This window comes from Hippopotamus amphibius, chromosome 2, assembly GCF_030028045.1.
Source record: "Hippopotamus amphibius kiboko isolate mHipAmp2 chromosome 2, mHipAmp2.hap2, whole genome shotgun sequence".
NCBI lineage: Eukaryota > Metazoa > Chordata > Mammalia > Artiodactyla > Hippopotamidae > Hippopotamus > Hippopotamus amphibius.
This window is the reverse complement of record NC_080187.1, coordinates 130,033,543-130,051,752: the sequence shown is the minus strand read 5'-3', so window position 1 is coordinate 130,051,752 and position 18,210 is coordinate 130,033,543. Positions and strand designations below refer to the sequence as shown.

Here is an 18,210-nt window from a genome sequence, read left to right as displayed (position 1 = left end):
TACATTTGAAGGTCAGTTTGAGGTGTGGCTACAAGTGCTTTCTTTTCTGCAGTGGGAATGTGTATGTAGCACTGAGGTAGGCATGCGGGGGCTGGGGCCTGGGGCCTGACGGGGTGATGGGTTGAGGCAATTCAGCCAGAGGAAGAGAGAAGGCGGCAGCCCAGACGCACCACTGACTTAACTGTGATGGACCACTTAATGGAGAGAAATTCAGATGCATCAGCTTTGTCTAAGTAGATTCCAGATCTGGCCTAACTTGCGCTATCAAATGATTTAATGCATTTATTATATTTTCTCATTAGAAATCAGCCAGGGATAATGGATAACTCTTACCATTCTAAAGGAAATGTAGCTGGAATATCCTTAAAGGAATAAATTTTGGTTTTGTCTACAACAGTAAGAAGACCCTCACAACTCGAATATGATGAATGGTAAACTGAATGCATTAAAAAAAATATCTGACGACAGGCACTTAAGTGGTTTAACTGCACTGATGACAAGCCAGCCCCAAATCCGGTTGGTCCTGTGGTTTCCCGTGAACATTTTAAACCCATCCCCTCCTCCACACATACATCCCTGAAAAACAAAACAGAACAAAACGCTGAAGCATAGCAACACTAACATGTGGTTTTGTCTTTTCCTACTGAAAGTCACACAAAATGAGTTGCTGTAATTTGGTCCATTGCGTTGTATGTAATATTTACATTTTCATTGTATTTATAACAAGTAAGACTAAGCAGATTTGAGGTGAGCTGCCTCTGCCTTCAAGCAGAACAGGGACATCCTTTGAGGGCTGGGAAAGCACAGTGGGACAGTGGGACGCATTGGGGCAGGTTACAGCCCCTTCAGCCCTGTGCAGCCACTTCAGCAAACAGATCCCAGTCACTGTGGCAAGAGGCTGCTTTGCAGCTGAGATGACAGCAGTTCACGTGCAGTTATGCACCCTAATCCCCCCAGGGAGGGCTGGTAGCTGCTGCCTTCCATGACAAGGAAGCACAAGGGGAGACCTCAGAAGTCAGCGGGGAATCATCCAGTGCGTAGGCAGCCCCAAAGGTGTGTCATGTTCCTGGAGGGCAGCAAGAAAAACTTGCGTGAACCCACCGCTCTCTTAACCTGACTGCTGTCCTTGGGAGGTGGTGTGGAGACTGGCATCCTGCAGCACACACCCTACCCCGTGGACACACTGAGTAGTGAACGGTGGTGACTGCAGGCAACACCCGAACCTCCAGGGGAGACTTCAAGGGCCAAGGATTGAGGCAAAACATGACTGTCACTTAGTCTGGTCACACATCATGACAAATGGTGTGAGCATTAGGATGTGAAGGTGTGTTAGCCCCCGAGTCCACTGTCTGCACAACACGTTCCCCTCTGCTTCTGCTCCAGCCCCATCGGGCAGAGGCTGGGCTTCATGAAATGGGATGTGGTCAGAGGGCTGGGCAGGAAGACTTGCCTGCGGAGATCAAGAATGTGACTGGCTGGGCTGATGGTGTTTGGGGCAGTGGGACAAAGACCAGCTTCGGGGAGGTCAGAGCTCCGTCTGTGTCTGGGCTTGGGAAAGGTCCTGCGGAGTTCACCAGCACCACCCAGCTGTTCTGCTCTCAGACTCTGAAACGGATGGTACCTCCCTCACGTGAAAAGGACAGTCACGTGATCTACACGGTGCGACACGTGGGCTGTCTCCAACCATCGAAGTCCCACATGCTAGCATCTGTGTGTTCTCATGCTGGCCCAGAGTAACAGAGCTGGGAAAGCAATGCCAGCTTCCAGAAGCGAGGTGCCTGCGAGACAAGGCTCTCCAGCCCCCCTCGAGCAGGGCTCACACACATGCAACCGCAACGCCTGGGAAGCCCACCAGGCCTGCCCTTCTCACAACACAACTCCGTAAGTCTGTCCTGTGGCAACAAATGCTGGCACAGACCCACGTGCCCCCTCTCCCCTGTGTAAATGAATTTTTAAGACGCTCCTGATGCTAGCTTACACACAATTCATCCTGCCTTCCACACCACAACCCCACAAACCCGGTGGTTCTTTGCGGGAAGGGCCTGAGGGCCGGATGGCTGGAGGAAGGAGGGAGGCCATTCCCACCTTCGTGCCCTGTGATCCCCACTCCCCTTCACCATCTTCACTTATTATCCTTAATTTTTAATTATTAACAGGAGTTATCTGGTTTGGGGGTTATGGGCCATTTCACTTTAATACTTTCCTGTACTTAAAGTAATGAACGCTAAGACAAAGTCTGAAGTAACAAACAATACAAAGAGGTCTAACCCGAAAGCGTTACGAGTCTAAGGGAAGAAGGAATCATCTCAGGTCAGGAGTGTGGGGGCCACAGAGTCACAGGCCGTGCAGCTGTGGGTGGGAGCAGTGGGCAGGCAGGACGGAGGACATTCTGCTGGAACGAGTGCACGGTGGGGAACAGAGCACTGATGGAGGCTGGGGCAGTGTGGGCACTGCCAGTCATGCCAGACACAAGGGCATACTGGGTCATCACCTGGAAAAGAGGCCCAGGACTGCCATCCAGTGAGACTGTCCACCTGCGTCACATCCATACTAGAAGGGTCTGAAATGACACCAGGGTGGACCATGGGGGAGTTTCAGCGGGCTCCTGGAAGATGAGTCCAGGTGGCCAGTAGAGTGAGGCGGGGAGAGAGCTTCAGACAGGGAAAGCACAAGCAGGAGAGAGAACAATGTCTTCACAAATGAAAAGCCCGGTTTGGCTCGAGGTGGTACCCTGGGGGGGGTCCTACAGAATCCACCGTCTGGGCAGCAGGGGGGCACCAGAGCTGCTTATTTGGAGGCGTGCTTTAGGAAAAGGGAGTGGCCAGGTGGAGAATAAACACACAGGCCAGTGGGCACGGAGCCCAGGCATGGCACTACCAGCGGAGGGGACCAGAGTGAAGAGGTCCAACGGCATCTCTGGAGACAGAGCCTTGATGAAGGGAGGGCGGCAGCTCCATCAACATTAACCCCGATGTCAGGAAGAGGAACAGACGAGGGCAAGAGTGGGAATAGGGAAGGAAATGGCCAGCATTAACGAAGCGTCACCAGGACATCTGCTGGACACTGAAGCTGAGTAGAGCAACTGCTCACACGCTGTCCTACAGTGCCCTATTATGATTAATATGAGAGAATTTAAATGACTTGGTTATCAGGGTGCATATTATGTTCTTCCTTACTGAAGGATAAAAATGCCTGTGCTTTTTCCCAAGGAAAAACTAAACACTCCCACAAAGTGAATGGCAATTAGGCTGAATAACAGCAATTCCTACTGTGAGCACGGTGTCATTATCCTGGATCTTCCCTGTCATTACATGGTAAATACCTGTCCCGGTAGTGTAATTCACATCCACACAGCTCGCTACCTCGGCATCAAAGATCTTACTTATTTTGATTCTTGGACTATATGGCAACCGTGGGGAGTTTATCCTGCAGCTAGACCCATCCTAAAACCCTGGGCACATCCGTGCACACAGTATCACATGCGCACTTGTTAAAATGCAGATGCGAACTGGGCTCGCAGGTCTACTGAGGGGGCCTGGAAGGTACACTTGTACCAAGAAGCCGGATGGGGCCTGGGCCTGCTTTGAAGACCTTTGTTCTATAAAACACAGACTCAGCAAGTTCCTTAAGAGGAACAAACAAAAGACAACAAGTTCATTCTAGGGATAAAAGAGAGAAAGAGGCACTCGGAAGTTTCATTTCGTTCCCAAACTGCAGTACATATAAATACCCCCCTCAAATAACTTGAAAAACCTTATGAATCAGTGTTTAAGTTTTTTACTCTCCAAATGGAATACAATTCTTCAGCTAAAGCAGGAGTAATGAGACAAAATGGTTCTGAAAAGTACAATAGAAAAATATTGTCCACTGGTTTATTTTTCCAAATGAGCAGTAGGCTATTTACAAATAAGCAGATCTCCAATGATGTATATTAAAATGGCAAATCTATTCCTGTGTGAAATCTGACTGAAAAAAAAAGTTGATTAAGGCACATTTTTTCTGTGAGTTTAAAAGAAACTTTCTGGTATAATGACAGATTCATTTCACTTTTGTCCCCGAAACATGTGAGCACCAAGATTCTCAAAGAACACTTAATATTTAGTAAAATAGGAATGTAAAAATTAAGGAGGGGGAAAAGAGTTTTCAAAAGGAAATCTTTGGAGATCGGTTTACTGCAAATAAAACAGACTAAATACTCCTGATACACATAAATACTAATAACTAACAGGTACTTGGGGAATGGCAGAGCGCTAAACAATGGATATTAAATAAATTAAAGGTATTTCAGATACAAAGGATAAAACAAAACAGTAATTAAAGAATGAGACATCCATCTCCACCAACATAACAGGGACAGGATGAAGTGAACAAAATCAGATACATTTCCCCCCACTGCTTTTCATTAGGGTTGGGTTTTTGTTTGTTTTTGTTTTAGCTTGCGTACATTAGACTTATGGCAATAATTCTTCCTTGCCATTCTCAATATTACTTTTACCCTTTTATCTTCTGAAGAAGAGAAAATGCCAGACCCTTCTTGAAATTTAATGCCAGGTCCATTAGGCCTCACTAATGACAGTAAGAACGGTCATCTATCTTACTGTGCTTTCCTTGCTCCCCTTGCTTTGAAAAGCCTAAAACAATGAGATAAGTTTGGGGGAAACAATCACCTCTGAGAAGCTCTCTTGTAGATGATGATACAGCTACTATCCCATTTCCTTATATGACAACTGGAACATGAAATGGCTTAAAAAATTGTTGTGAAAAAGACAAAAGGTAGAATCTGTGCAAAGTTAACAGTTACAACAAAACATTTACCGGAGTTACAGTGTTTTGTTACAATAATACTTTGCAGGAACGTTCATGTTTTCTGCCATAGGACTACAGTAAAGAGGTCTGAAAAAGAAATATTAAAAAAAAAAAGTTTTGTTCATCAGATACATTTCAAGTCATAATTAAGCAGGTCTGCTACATAATGTTCAGCAAGAAAATGTGTTCAAAAGGCAAACATGATCACATTTTTGTTCAAAAAGCTCAAACTTCAAGGAGTCCTTTGTAAGAAAATGTGTAAAATATATCCTTGTATGGACTTCAAAAACGGATCGTACAAAAAATTTTTGAAAAATAAATTAGATAATTAAAAATGTCTTTTCCAGCACAGCTGGACATTAGGCTGTCCTCACTGAGCCATTAGTATTGCTGTTTTTACTGGAATTTGGGTCATTTTTTTCCAGCCACATTTCAGCCAACTGCTGTGTGGACCCATATGTTGATGCTTTGGACCCCAAGCACATTTTGTACTGTTTGGGGTCAAGGTTGGGATCACAGAAGACAGGATGATGCACGTGGACTACTCCTACCTCTTGGCTCCTAAATGTCTTCAAACCTGCCTGGACCACCTTGTTGAAAAGGTCGACATCCTCAAGTCCCCAGCCTTGGATAGAAACATCAAAGCCACCTACTCGGACGAGATCTCCCTTATAAATACAAGTAATGCCAAAGCCATAGTTTCTCCAGAAGCCAGTTTTTTGAGTAAAGGCAAAATGGTTGTCACTAGGAACCTTCCCACTATAAACAATCTTTGGATCGTACTGGCTAAAGATGATTGGAAAATATATTTGTTGGCCCAGAACTGTATTTGCTCGACACCGCTGAAGAAATTCTGTAGTAAATACAAGGTCAACATCACAGAAGAAGAGCAAGGATTCATTATTAAATTGGGAAGATCCCACTTCCAGGGCCAGAGCTCTGGAAAAGTCTCCAGACACAGGCAAAATCTGCATGTCGGCTTTAGGGTACTTAATGCGGTAATCTCTCATGAGCTCCACCTGCCTGGCCTTGTCGGGGTTGGAGTCAGAATTAAAGAGCAGAACAACGAGCTTGACGTTCTGATTCGGAATGAGACACGTCTTCTCAAAGTTCCCCATAAATCGCACAAACATGTCAAAGCGTCCGGACAAAGGAATCAGTATACTGATCTTCTTCTCTTTGGGTTCTCTGCGCTCATCCTTGGACCCAGGGAGCTGAAAGGGAACAAGCTTCTTCAGGGAATTCGAGAGAAAGGACAAGGATCCAGACTCCTGATTGATTTTTCTGGCCAGTTCCTTTGCATCCAGCTCCTCGTGCTCCACAAACTGGATCTTGCTGAAGGTCTGCTGTAAGTACGCATGCCTCCGCACAGGAACCGTCATTTTCTTCCCTTTGTGTTTTTTGTACAGGAGCAGCAGGTCCAGAATGTACTCGGCCCCGTACATGGGATTCACGCGGCGATAGCCGTACTGTATCTCCTTGAAGTCAATAATGCGCCCTCTGGTCTTGGCGTTGGCGTTGATCATCTCCATGACCTGCATGACAATGTCATCCAAGGCCTCCCTCTGAGCGGAGTCCATCCCTCTTCGCGGGGGTTGGCTATCAGCAGCCGAATACAGATACTTCCCTGTCAGGAACTCCCATTCCAGAATCTCCTCTCGCTGGCGGGGCTGAAACCTCATGAAGGAAGGAGGAATCCCCAGCTGGAGGTCTTCTTTCTGAACCTCGGTGTTGCTGTACTTGCTCATCAGGACGATCTCACGGTGCAGCTGGACAGTGCGGTGGCGAAGCTCGGCGATCTTGCGGCTGAGCATGTAGCCGTGGAGCCTGTACTGGTAGGGCGGGTTTTTGTTAGGGTGCAGCGTGATGGCTCGGTGGATCTTACTGTTATGGAGATCTCTAATGTACCCCTTCTTGTTCTGTTCATAATTCTCATAAAACAGCTGCTGCATCTGTTAAGAAACAAAAAAAAAAGACTGCTATTAGTATTACGTGACTAAGTGTCCCTCTTATATTTCCTTACATACCTGCATATTCTAAAAAAAAAAAAAAACCTAAACATTAGAAGTCTTTCTAAATGAGTCAGCGCATACCTAAGGTCCTAGCTAAAGTCCGATCTATAGCCGTCCAATGAGAGCAGGAGAGTTATAAACGACTTAAAGAAAGGAGACTTCGTCAATAACCAGACTTGGCCAATACAATTCTATAGGCAAATGTAATTATGAGAAAGTTTCCCTATAAAGTAAAAGTGTGATCTTGAGCTCACAGTGCACCCATTCAGCATACCTGGAAGAGAAGGCCACCCCTGGTCCCCATCAAGCCTGTGACGGGGACCTGAGAGCCCAGGTCCCCTCCCTGAAGACTGGCACCCAACAGGAGCTGCCCTCTGAACAGGAATAAATCGAATCAGTGGAGTAAAAAGGAGAACTCCAGGAGGACGACCTGAGCACGGGAATAATGCTGCTTCCAGGGAACTGAGCAGAGGGAAAGCCGTCCGGCCACGTGCAGGAAGAGGCCTGCCGCTGGGAAATGCATGCTGCAGGTAAAACCAATGGTCTGTGAGGTTGCTGGGAGCACATTTGGAGAATCCTTTAAATGTCTGTGTGTTCCTGTGCAGGCAGGAGAGAGCCTACTTGCTAAGCACCAGGTCTTGAGCACCAACAAAGCCAGCGCATGGGGGCTCCGAGTATGGAGCTGAAGGGCAGGCAAGGCAAGAGGGATGGTTATCTCACCCCACTCTCGCTCTGTCCTAGGACACTGGTTGGGGGAAACAAAAGTTTAAGGTCCATTAGCCAAAACAGGGTCACTTCCCTCAAGCTAGAGAGGGAATATACTTAATTCACCAGTATATTCAAGCAACAGGATGATGACCTCTATGAAGCCTTCTAGAATGGAGAATAAAAGTTTGCAAAAAATGTTTAGTAAAAATAACATTCCCTGGTGGTCCAGTGGTTAGGACTTTGCCTTCCAATGCAGGAGATGCGGGTTTGATCCCTGGTCAGGGAGCTGGGATCCCACATGCCTTGCAGCCAAAAAACCAGAACATGAAACAGAAGCAATATTGTAACAAATTCAATAAAGACTTTGAAAATGGTCCACATCAAAAAAAACACAAACAAACCAACAACAAAAAACCACCAAACTCTTAAAAAAAAAAAAACCAAAAAAATACTTGTAGTTGGTATCTGATAAACTAGTCCTGTTTCATTTGTGGCTCAACTTTGATTTCTGTTTGTATTATTAAATACTCTTTTTTTTTTTAATTTTTTTAAAAAATTATTTATTTATTTATTTATTTATTTATTTATTTATTTATTTATTTATTTATTTATTTTATTGGCTGTGTTGGGTCTTCGTTGCTGCACACGGGCTTTCTCTAGTTGCGGCGAGTGGGGGCTACTCTTCATTGCAGTGCGCGGGCTTCCCACTGCGGTGGCCTCTCCTGTTGCAGAGCACGGGCTCTAGGCACGTGGGCTTCAGTAGTTGCGGCACATGGGCTCAACAGTTGTGGCTCACAGGCTCCAGAGTGAAGGCTCAACAGTTGTGGCGCATGGGCTTAGTTGCTCCGCGGCATGTGGTACCCTCCTGGGGCAGGGATCGAACCCGTGTCCCCTGCATTGGCAGGCAGATTCTTACCCACTGTGCCATCTAGGAAGTCCCTAAATACTAACTCTTGATAAGGGTGCATTGATTTGGATCAAGTAGTTTATTTATTAGCCTTTGGACAGTCATATTTTTGACTTTTTCTTGAGCTACTAAAGTTGTAATAATAGAAAAATACAGATTAGCATTTTTATGCCCCATTTTCTTTTTCTATACAATTACTACCAGCTACCAATAAATGAAGCCAACGAGAGCAAAAGGAAGGGAAATGCTCCCAAAGCATTGCTTAAAAGAAAAAAAAGAAAAATAGAGAGCAAGAGCACACGAGACGCTGCCAGTGCTGCGCAGCGGGCCGCCCACCCACGCGCCCCTCGCCCGCTCACCCCCTGGAGCCAGGAGTCTGACGCATGTTGCACACCTGTGTTCCATCCTGCGAGAGGCAACTGGAACTGCAACATCTCCAGGCGCCCTCACCATTTCCAACTTTGCTTCCCACATCATCCACAATCAACATACGAGGTATGTGCGTGCTACAACTACTTAGAAAAGGCAGTCAGGTGAAAAAAAGTAAAGAAAGGAAGCAGAGCATCTCCAACCCTGTAGAGAGCACCAGTTTTCTCACGTGTGCAGTGGGCACACTGGGGCGCCTCGCCCACGCATGTGCAAGTGTCCGCCCACTGCTTCTCTCAGCACAAGTGGCACTTAGTTACTCAAACACTTGACAACGAATGGCCCAAAACAAAGAAGCCGTTTGGGATTTGCTCAGAGAGGGCTTGAAACAACGGATGCCTGAATTCCTCCAGTCCTGGACAGACAGGCCACAGGATGATGACCAAGAAAAATGACAAGGTTTGGATGAAGATCATGAGGGCCATAAGAATGTATCTTTCTTTTAATTTCACTCCTTAGATGGGGCACAACAAAAGAAGTTTAATGAAACTCCCGTCGAAAGTGTTTTCACTATTCATTTTCTAGCAGGGCTGATGCTTGGGTACAAACTGCATGGCTGCGAGGTGACAAGTGAGTGTCATCTGAGGATTAAAAACCAGGAAGAAACACTTTGGAAAATTCTTTGCAGGTGCTAAAACATGAAACAAATACTGTGGTTTCCCTCCTCTGACCCTCACCCCTGTAAGCCCCCACAACTTGAGGCTATTCTTCCAGTTTTAACAAAGTCAGTCTTTACAACACGCATCAACTAGCTGGGCAAGCCACCCGACCCCACGACTGCACCTGAGGACACCACAGCGTGAGGAGAGCCACTCAAAGGTCGGCAATACCCCCACCACAGCAAAGAACTCAGCAGCAACCCAATGCTCTGTGGTCGCAGACTAGCACAGTCACTACCGTAAGTTATATGATGGAAGGTCTCCTAACAATTTTGGCCGAGATTTTAAATATTTGTTCTAATTACTTATTACTTCCATTTTGTCTGCCTATAATTTCCAAATTTTTAACAATAAGCATGAAGAACCATGATTTCTTTTGAAAGGTCCCTTTATGTTTCTAAGGCTACAGACACACTGAGCCATCAGTCTGGCCTTATAAGCTGCTTTCTAAAACTAAGCACACCCTGAAGCAGGTGGTGCTCCTTCCTCTCCTCGTGCTGCCAATCCCACCTCCCTGGGTATCTCAGACCCCGCCCTGCTCCTGCCCTGCTGGGTGGATGTCTCAGGTTCCCAACCAAAGGGTCTCCTTGCAGAATTCTGTTCTTTCCCCAATGCTGCATCGTAGCAAAACCAGTCTTCTTAAATATATATATATAAATCTATATATATATAGACAATTTAATTTATATATTAATATATATATAAATTGGAGGCTTATGGCTAAAATATGAGTGGTAGAATCCACATGATTCTCTCTTCCCAAATACTCTTAAAAGAGAATAAAGAAATGTGCCGACAACCGGCAGTCAAGTGAGCGGGTCGCATCGGGATCGCGGGGCAGCAAGGACGCGTAGATGGACCGGATCCTCCTGGTGCGCATTTCTCCAGGCAGTCACGGCCGCAGACGGGGGACACGGGACGTGGGGACCCAGCAACATGTTTCTCGGACACCCCCGGCGAGGTACAACCGACAGGGAGCGCGGCCAGTTCACATACGCTTCTAGCCAAGGTGGGCTGCAGCCAGCCGCCGGGAGTATGACAGAAAATAAAGATTTCTGTTCGCTGCCGTGGCAGGAAAGGAAAAAAAAAAAAAAAGAAATGCAAAAGGAATAAACTCATAAGGACCAAGAGAATGGGGGAGGAGATAGACACAGTAGACAAGAGATGCCCCCAAATTCTGAGAAAATGGAAAGTGGAAGAAGATGAAACCCAACACACTGCTCTGAAGAGTAAGCCAATTCATTTAATACTGAGAACCCAGAACCCAGGCATCAGTGTTGCAAGAGGGGGTGGGGGGCGAACACAGCGAGAATGGAGGAACTGGGAATATGGAGCAGTGAGAACCCCACAGTTCTTCCCCACATGCCATCATGAGGGGTGGGGAGGAGAAGGAGGCTGGGGGGAGACGCCCAGCATCTAGATGAATGGTCTGTTGCCAGAACACATGCAGGGGTGCCTACCAACTGCTGCAACTAAACGGAGACGGGTGAGTAGCAAACACTGCTGGTTTCCTAACATATTCACCATTTACAGCAGTTATTCCTGAACGTCACTGTCCATAGGTTATTTTCCCTTACTCCACTGAGGTTACTTCACTGATAAGCACAAAAGCCTGAAGTTCAAAGCTCTCCATACGTGAAGTCTGCACACCTAGGTAGGGATGTGTTCACGGCTGACAACAGGGGGGAAAAGAAAGTCTAAACAGTAGGACCCCCAGGCCTCTTCTCCCCACGGGCTCCCAGAACAATGATCCCCCACTTCCCATTTCAAGTAGGAGGCTGGAAGCACCTTTTCTCTATCAACTAAATAGCCCCATCGATATCTAGAGTCCTCCAACAAAAAACATTTTACAGAAGTTGATCACTACAGCAAAGACACTAGTTTAAAAAAATCTTGCCTACAGAGCTTCCAGTTAGTTTTTCAATTCTTCAGTCTTAAATGACAGTCAACAGCCAAGGACCATCAGGCAGTCGAAAGAGGGTTCCAATGGGAAAGATGGAGATAAAGAAAAAAAAAGCTTGGTGGGAATAGAAACAATGCAGTGACTAGAAGAAAAACTCAACAACAAAAACAAAAATTATAAGGTATTCAAAGAGATGCTACTGTATCTGTGTAACAAAGTGGAATACTATAAAAAAGATAATCAGAAAAAAAAAAACCTGTTGATATTAAACATAAAATAGCAAAACAGAACAGAGTGTGAAGATAAAGTTGAAGAATATACCAGAAAATAAAAAAGCAACAAAAATAGACAACAGAGAGAAAAGTATTCATCCTAGAAAGAGAAAGTACATGGGGAAGAAAATACAAAAAATGGGTCCAAATTTAAAGCACTCAGGTGCCTGGATTAAACCCTAAGTGCCCCGAACAAAGAGTACAAATTGGGAACATTACAGATAAAACTATTAAAAACTTGCACAGGGGAGAAAAAAACACCGTATACAAATAATTCAGAAACTGGAGTGGCCTTAGACCACAAAACTAAAGAACAATAGCTTCAAAAGCAGGAGGCGTGAAAATTATTCTCCACGTAGAATTCTCTTCCCAACCAAACTATTCGTCAACTAAGAGGGGAAAACAGTTTCAGGTATTCAAGGACTCAAATTTTACCTTGCATTCATTCTTTCCCAGGAAGCTATTAGAGGATGTGCCCATCCAGAATGAGGGGATAAATCTGAAAAGATGACAGAGGATCCAGGAAACAAGGCGGACAACTCAGAAGGAAGAAAAGAGAGCCCCAGAACAATAGTGCAAGGAAGTCCTACGAGGGGACAGTACTATGGACTGCATGTTTGCTTCTCCCCAGATTTGTGTGCTGAAACTCTAATCCCCAATGTGATGGTTTAGGAGGTGGGGCCTTTGGGAGGTGACTGAGTCTATATGAGGCCATGAGAGTGGGGCCCCCATGATGAGAGGACACAGCAGGAAAGCAACAGTCTGTAAACCAGACAGAGTCCTACCCGAACCCGACCATGCTGACACTTTGATCTTGGACTTCCAGCCTCCAGAACTGTGAGAAATTTCTGCTGTTTAAGACAACCAGTCTACAGCATTTTTGTTCTAGCAGCTGGAACGGACTAAGACAAAGAGCTCTGCAGCAGGCGGAGGAAGCCAGTGCACATGGGAAAAGAAACAGATGTTCCCTGCATGCATCTCCAGAGTCCAGCTCAGGGCCTGACACACTGCAAGGTACTCAAGAGAGAGTTGATAAATTAATGATTAACAGCAGTCTTTAACACAGCAAGTATCAAGAAACTGAAAGATCTCAGTGCAGAAGAACACAGCTGATGTGGATAGACACAATACAATATACTTGTGTTCCTCTGACCAGGATACATTTTAAAATGTAAAAGTCAGCAGCACATTTTGAAAAAAGAATATATAGCCTTCCACCAAAGGATAGAGCTGTCATTTGTTTTTTACTCCCCAGAACACCAGTATATAACAGTACGTTTCATCCTTGACTATCAAAACCCTGTGCGAGGAGAGCGAGGTCCATGGGGAGTCCTCTATGAAAGCAGGTCTTCTGAGCACGACTGATTACTTCTTACAGACTCGATAGGACACCATGTCTCCAAACATTCTCAGGAATACATTTCTCAAAGTGTTTCAGAAGATGTCTGTGGCCATGACTTTCACAGTGACTGAAGTTTAGGCAAGCTTCACCCAAAACACAGAATGCGTGTGCTAAAGGCATAAATACAGAGAAGAAATTATTGACTGGCAGGCTTTGGGAAGGCTTCAAATATCCTGAAACCACTGCAGACTGAGGATTTTAAGCTACAGTAAAGTTGCTGTAGGCACCTTCTGGCTAAGTCTGGCTGAAAGGAATGTTGTGTTATTTTCTTTTTATGAAGAAGAAATATGTTACAAAACAAGTGTGTGCGCGTGTGCATGTCTAGGGGAGGCAGCATTTATTTTATTAAAAATAAGGCCAAGTCTATGTCCAGAATAGCTGGTGCCCCCACCCCAGATCACCCCAAAAGATTTACTTATTGCTACAAAATAAATGTTTCAGACAAAGCAGCCACTCACTGGCAGACTGGATGGAGTACATACCTGCAATGAGCTTCAGAAAAACCTAAATATATGCCAGTGAAACAGCTCCCTTTGTAAAAAGGCAAATGCGGGTGTAAGTACTTTACAGGTGAGTAGAGAGAGTGTAATAGGTGAGGACGTGCACCTCCACACACGGGTATTCACGGTAATACTCAGATCCTGCCCGAACTGGCTTCCAGTGGCACCTTTTTGGTCCCTTAGCACATTAGCAACCTCCTTCAACGTCCACACAAAGCCTTATTATAAATGTGACTTTAGTGCAGAGGTAAGGAACCGTCTCCTTTTCACCCTCGATGTGGTGCACAGGAGCGGAAGAGGGAAAGTTCAGATCTGAGGGAAACTTTTTTGGAGAAATACATGTTACAAACGAACTTCAAAATTAAGAACAGGAATATAAAGTATAATTCAAAGTAAAAATTTCAGTGAGCTATTAAGGCCAGGTCAGGGAGAAAGGATCCAGAAATCATCTGTGATCCTGGAAAGGAGGTGGAGAGGCTGCAGCAAAGTACTGGAGAAGCAACCCAGTGCTCAGACTCCGCCCTCTCCCAGGCTCACCGGCCTCCAGAGCCAGCCCCTGGCTGAGTGCACAGCTCTGCCCACTGTCAACTGCCCTCTTGGCACTTTTATGCCAGGTCACCTTGTCCACAAGAAGCCACCTCAGTACTCTCAGGTCTCATTTCTGCTTGTGTAGTATTTCAGGCATTTGCATTTGATTCTGGAATCCCTGGCAAAGTTCTCCTCAAGTTATCTTTGTTTATACCTTGACTAGTTTCTCTGTTGTTATTTGGGGTTTTCCTACCTTTTGTTTTTCTTTGAAGGTGCCCAGTTGCATTTAAGAAGGCATGCAGTCGGTGGGAGGAAATTGAACCATTTTGCTCCTAGGCACTTGAATGAGAAATAGTTGGAACATCTATACTTTTATCCATTATCCCCCTTTTCCTCATATTATAGCTAATTTCACTGCTTAGTACAATGTGAGGTAAAATGCAGATAAGATTTAATTTCTGAGCTCCAGGCGATTTCCTGGATTCAACAGGAATGACGTTTCCAGTCTCTAAGAGGAAAAATCATATGACTAAGGGAAGTGTTCAGCAACTGTCTAATAACAGAAATAAAACTATTATTTCTCTGGAAGAAAGTTTAGAATATAACAATTTAAAGAATAAAGGTTAAGAAATAAGACTATATAGAGACATTTACTGCTTTTATGCTACCAATAATTTACAAGACCTTGGACAACTCATTTGAATTTGTTAGGTCTCAAGTTTTCTCATTTATAAAATGACTGTATAGGGGTTCCTTCAAGATGAAGAATTATAAGATCTTATGTGCTAATTTTAGAACCAGTCCCATATAATTCTAAATTCATGCCCTGATGTTCTTCAACCCATCCATTCTGATATGGTTAAAGGTGTATCAGAATGTTACAGGAGTCTACCCTCACCGAATCAAGCTGTATTAAAGGGTAACAACACATCCCAATCAACTGTTTCCATCCCATAAAAAGAAACCTCCAATTCTGCTACAAATAAAAATAGTTAAGAATATGAGATTCATAACAGTTCATTTTAGTAACTCTAGGGGTAACAAATATGCAATTTTTTGGTAGTAAAGAATATGTATTTTGAAGAGTACCAAATTTAGAACGAGGACTTCATTATTAAAAACTATTGCAATAACCTATTTCTTGGCACATTCTTTGAAAGAATATTATAAAATGGAAAGTCAAAAAGCACTGCAGAGAAAAACACAAATCAATGCACATAGGTTATTTAAAAATCACGAGGGATACCTTGTTTAAAACACACTGAAGAAGCCTTTTAAGATGCATGGAGTACCACTGATGGTTTAAAGTTAATTTCCAGTGTGCATAAAAACAGCCCTTAATCTTTGTTCTAAAAAGTACCCCCACAGGACTTCCCTGATGGTCCAGAGGCCCCCATTGCAGGGAGCCTGGGTTTGATCCCTGGTCAGGGAACTAGATCCTACATGCAGCAACTAAAGATTCTGCATGCCACAATGAAGATCAAAGATCCCACGTGCCGAAATTAAGACCCAGCGCAGCCAAATAAAAAATAAATAAATAAATATTAAAAAAAATAAAAAACAAAAATAAAAAGTACCCCTATAATCTTGGATTCCAGCAAAGCCATCTCCCTTACTGGAAGATGTTTCAGGACTCTGAATCAGTCCACAGTGAATCTGAAAGGAGCCAATAAATATTAAGGTCATGCTATTCCCAGGAACTTCCAGCCAGCTGGGAATGCCCATTAACTACCCACGTCTCATCTTCAGTTAACAAACACCTCTACCATCTTCATCAGCAAATGTCCTCTTGTCCTTTGCAATGGAGCCAACATTCTCATTAAGGCTCTTCCAATTAACTGTTTACATTAATGTCATCATTAAGTATACATTTCAGCCACATCAACAGATTACCACTGCTCCAGATGGACAGCTATTTCTAATTCTGATTTATACAGCATTTTAACTCGCTACAGAGAATTTGTTTTCTTACCCTTTTTTCCTGAGAATTGATTCAAAGGAAATATGGGTTGCCTAAAAGTCGGTAGACTGTGACTGGTGGTATAGTTTCAAAACAACCACATTCACAAGTTTTAAACACTTAAATTAACAACATCATATATCTGCAGGTAGGGTTCCCAGATAATTTATTGTCTGAAGCAGGATCTTCTGAGATGAAAGAGGAAATCTGTTAATAATTAGGCCAAGATCACTGGTATAAACTGAGCCTGTCCCCAGCTCTCAAGACATATGGTTACCCTACATGTCCCTGTTAGGTCTCTTCTAATTAGTTTTGTGTAGCCTTTGCCAATTTTCATCCAATTAAGTTCAAGGATTAGACGCTTAACATTTTAAAGACTCTACTCAAGAAAGTAAGTTTTTCATGAGAAGTAAGCTGGGTCTCTAATGGTAAAAAATGAGAACTCTGTGTGTGTGTGTGTGTGTGTGTGTGTGTGTGTGTGTGTGTCTTGAATGGTTAGTGTCAAATTCTGAAATCTAAATACCTTTTAAAGAAGCCTGACACATTTCAAAATAATTGAGAATTAAGCTTGGCAAAGTAAATGAAAACTGTTGGTAGTAATTTAAGACTTTTATTGATACATGAGACAATAAAAGTGATCAAGCTGAAATCAATAGAGTCTGCAAGTGAACACTCCATGGTTTGAACAGTTAACAGTGACAGTGGACAGAGTCAGAATACTGTATCTAAACTTTCAGCTCTGCTCTTCACTCATGTCTGACCTTGTGGGAGTCACTTAAAGCTTTTCAGGCATCATCATTTTCCCCCCCAATAAAGCAGCAAACTCGGCAGGATTATGAAGAATGCATGTACGCAGAACTATCTCTAAATGACCAAAGTCCTACGCAATGTAGCACCAAATACTTAACATTCACATTAAAGGCACTGTGCCAAGCAAGGAAAATGCACAAGGCCACAGACAAAGAAAGGAGAAGTGCGTGTGTGCATACATGCATGCACACGCGTGACAGACCATGGTGCTGGGCAGCCTGACGTGGGTCATCAATGAGCAGCTCTCTCTACAACTCGACTCACAGCAGGTACTTGGGTCCAGTCCCCATTGGCCTCTGCTGACTCATCACTCACAGGGCTGTTTACTAACTCCAGTCGACCTGTGACACACCAGCTCCCACACCTGACCAAAAGTCTATATGATAAACTGAGTTAAGCTGTGGTAGGGGAGCACCAAAAACAAACCAGAACAAAAATAAAACTAGAGACACACGGGGGCAACACAAGAGAAGTGCACCAGGCTGGGGAGTCAGGAGAGCAGGACATACAGGAATCCAGCCCAGTGAGGTCTGATTTTTAAAGAGAAGCTAGAAATCTGGCTATTTTGTGTAGACTCCTAACTTTTAAATGTCAGCAACCAGTTCAAACTAGAAAAAGACAGAGAGAAACACAAAATAAATCTGTGGGTCAAATACAGGCTATAAGTTCATTGCCTTCTAGGATTTTTAAGTCTCTTCCTGATTTGTTATGGAATCTCATTCTATCTAAAGACATTTTGTGCCATTTTAACTTACCACATTTATCAAGTAATATCTTACCAAACCCCCCCTAAAGATTCAAACAACCTTTACACGATGAAGGCCCAATGAGTGACAGGAGTTGCCATCACAAGACAAGGCCATCAGGAGAAGGCAGCAAGCAAACTGGGGGGTGGAGGGGAAGAGCACAGCTAAACTACCCTGCACTCAAGTTCTGTGAAGTACAGCTACCACTTCAGAACCCAATGGTGTGTATCACAGCTTCTTTCACACATGAAAGTCAGTATGTCAGCCAGGTACAGCGTTAAGGAATCTGCAGTGGGGGTGGGGGATAAAGAGTGGGTTTGGGATGTCCAGGCTTAATGAACTCTGCGGGGTTAAGGCAACCCGTGTAAGTCTGAGAAACACAACCACCACACAAACCCTTGAGTTCTTAACGTTTTCTTTCACAAAAGATCATAAGAAAAACTTTGCTGGAGAGGAGAATGGGGAAGGAAAGGGAGTGCTTTTGTAGGCCGGAGGGGGGCTTTTAAAGCTTTAAATCCCATAGCAGTCAAATTTCTAGAGAAGTGATACAAATAAACACTTTCAAAACACA

The 18,210-nt window shown here is 44.2% G+C and overlaps 1 protein-coding gene across 3 annotated transcripts in view; it reads right to left on the bottom strand.

Annotated features, from left to right (window-relative positions):
* Window positions 1-3,845: 3,845 nt before the first annotated feature.
* Window positions 3,846-18,210, bottom strand: part of CHSY1 (chondroitin sulfate synthase 1) — a 70,770-nt gene continuing 56,405 nt past the window's right edge. For all 3 annotated transcript variants that reach the window (XM_057723102.1, XM_057723100.1, XM_057723101.1), the window contains exon 3: window positions 3,846-6,758. In XM_057723102.1, coding sequence (XP_057579085.1) covers window positions 5,166-6,758 — 1,593 coding nt within the window. In that variant the 3' untranslated portion in view covers window positions 3,846-5,165. The remainder of the gene's footprint in view (window positions 6,759-18,210) is intronic.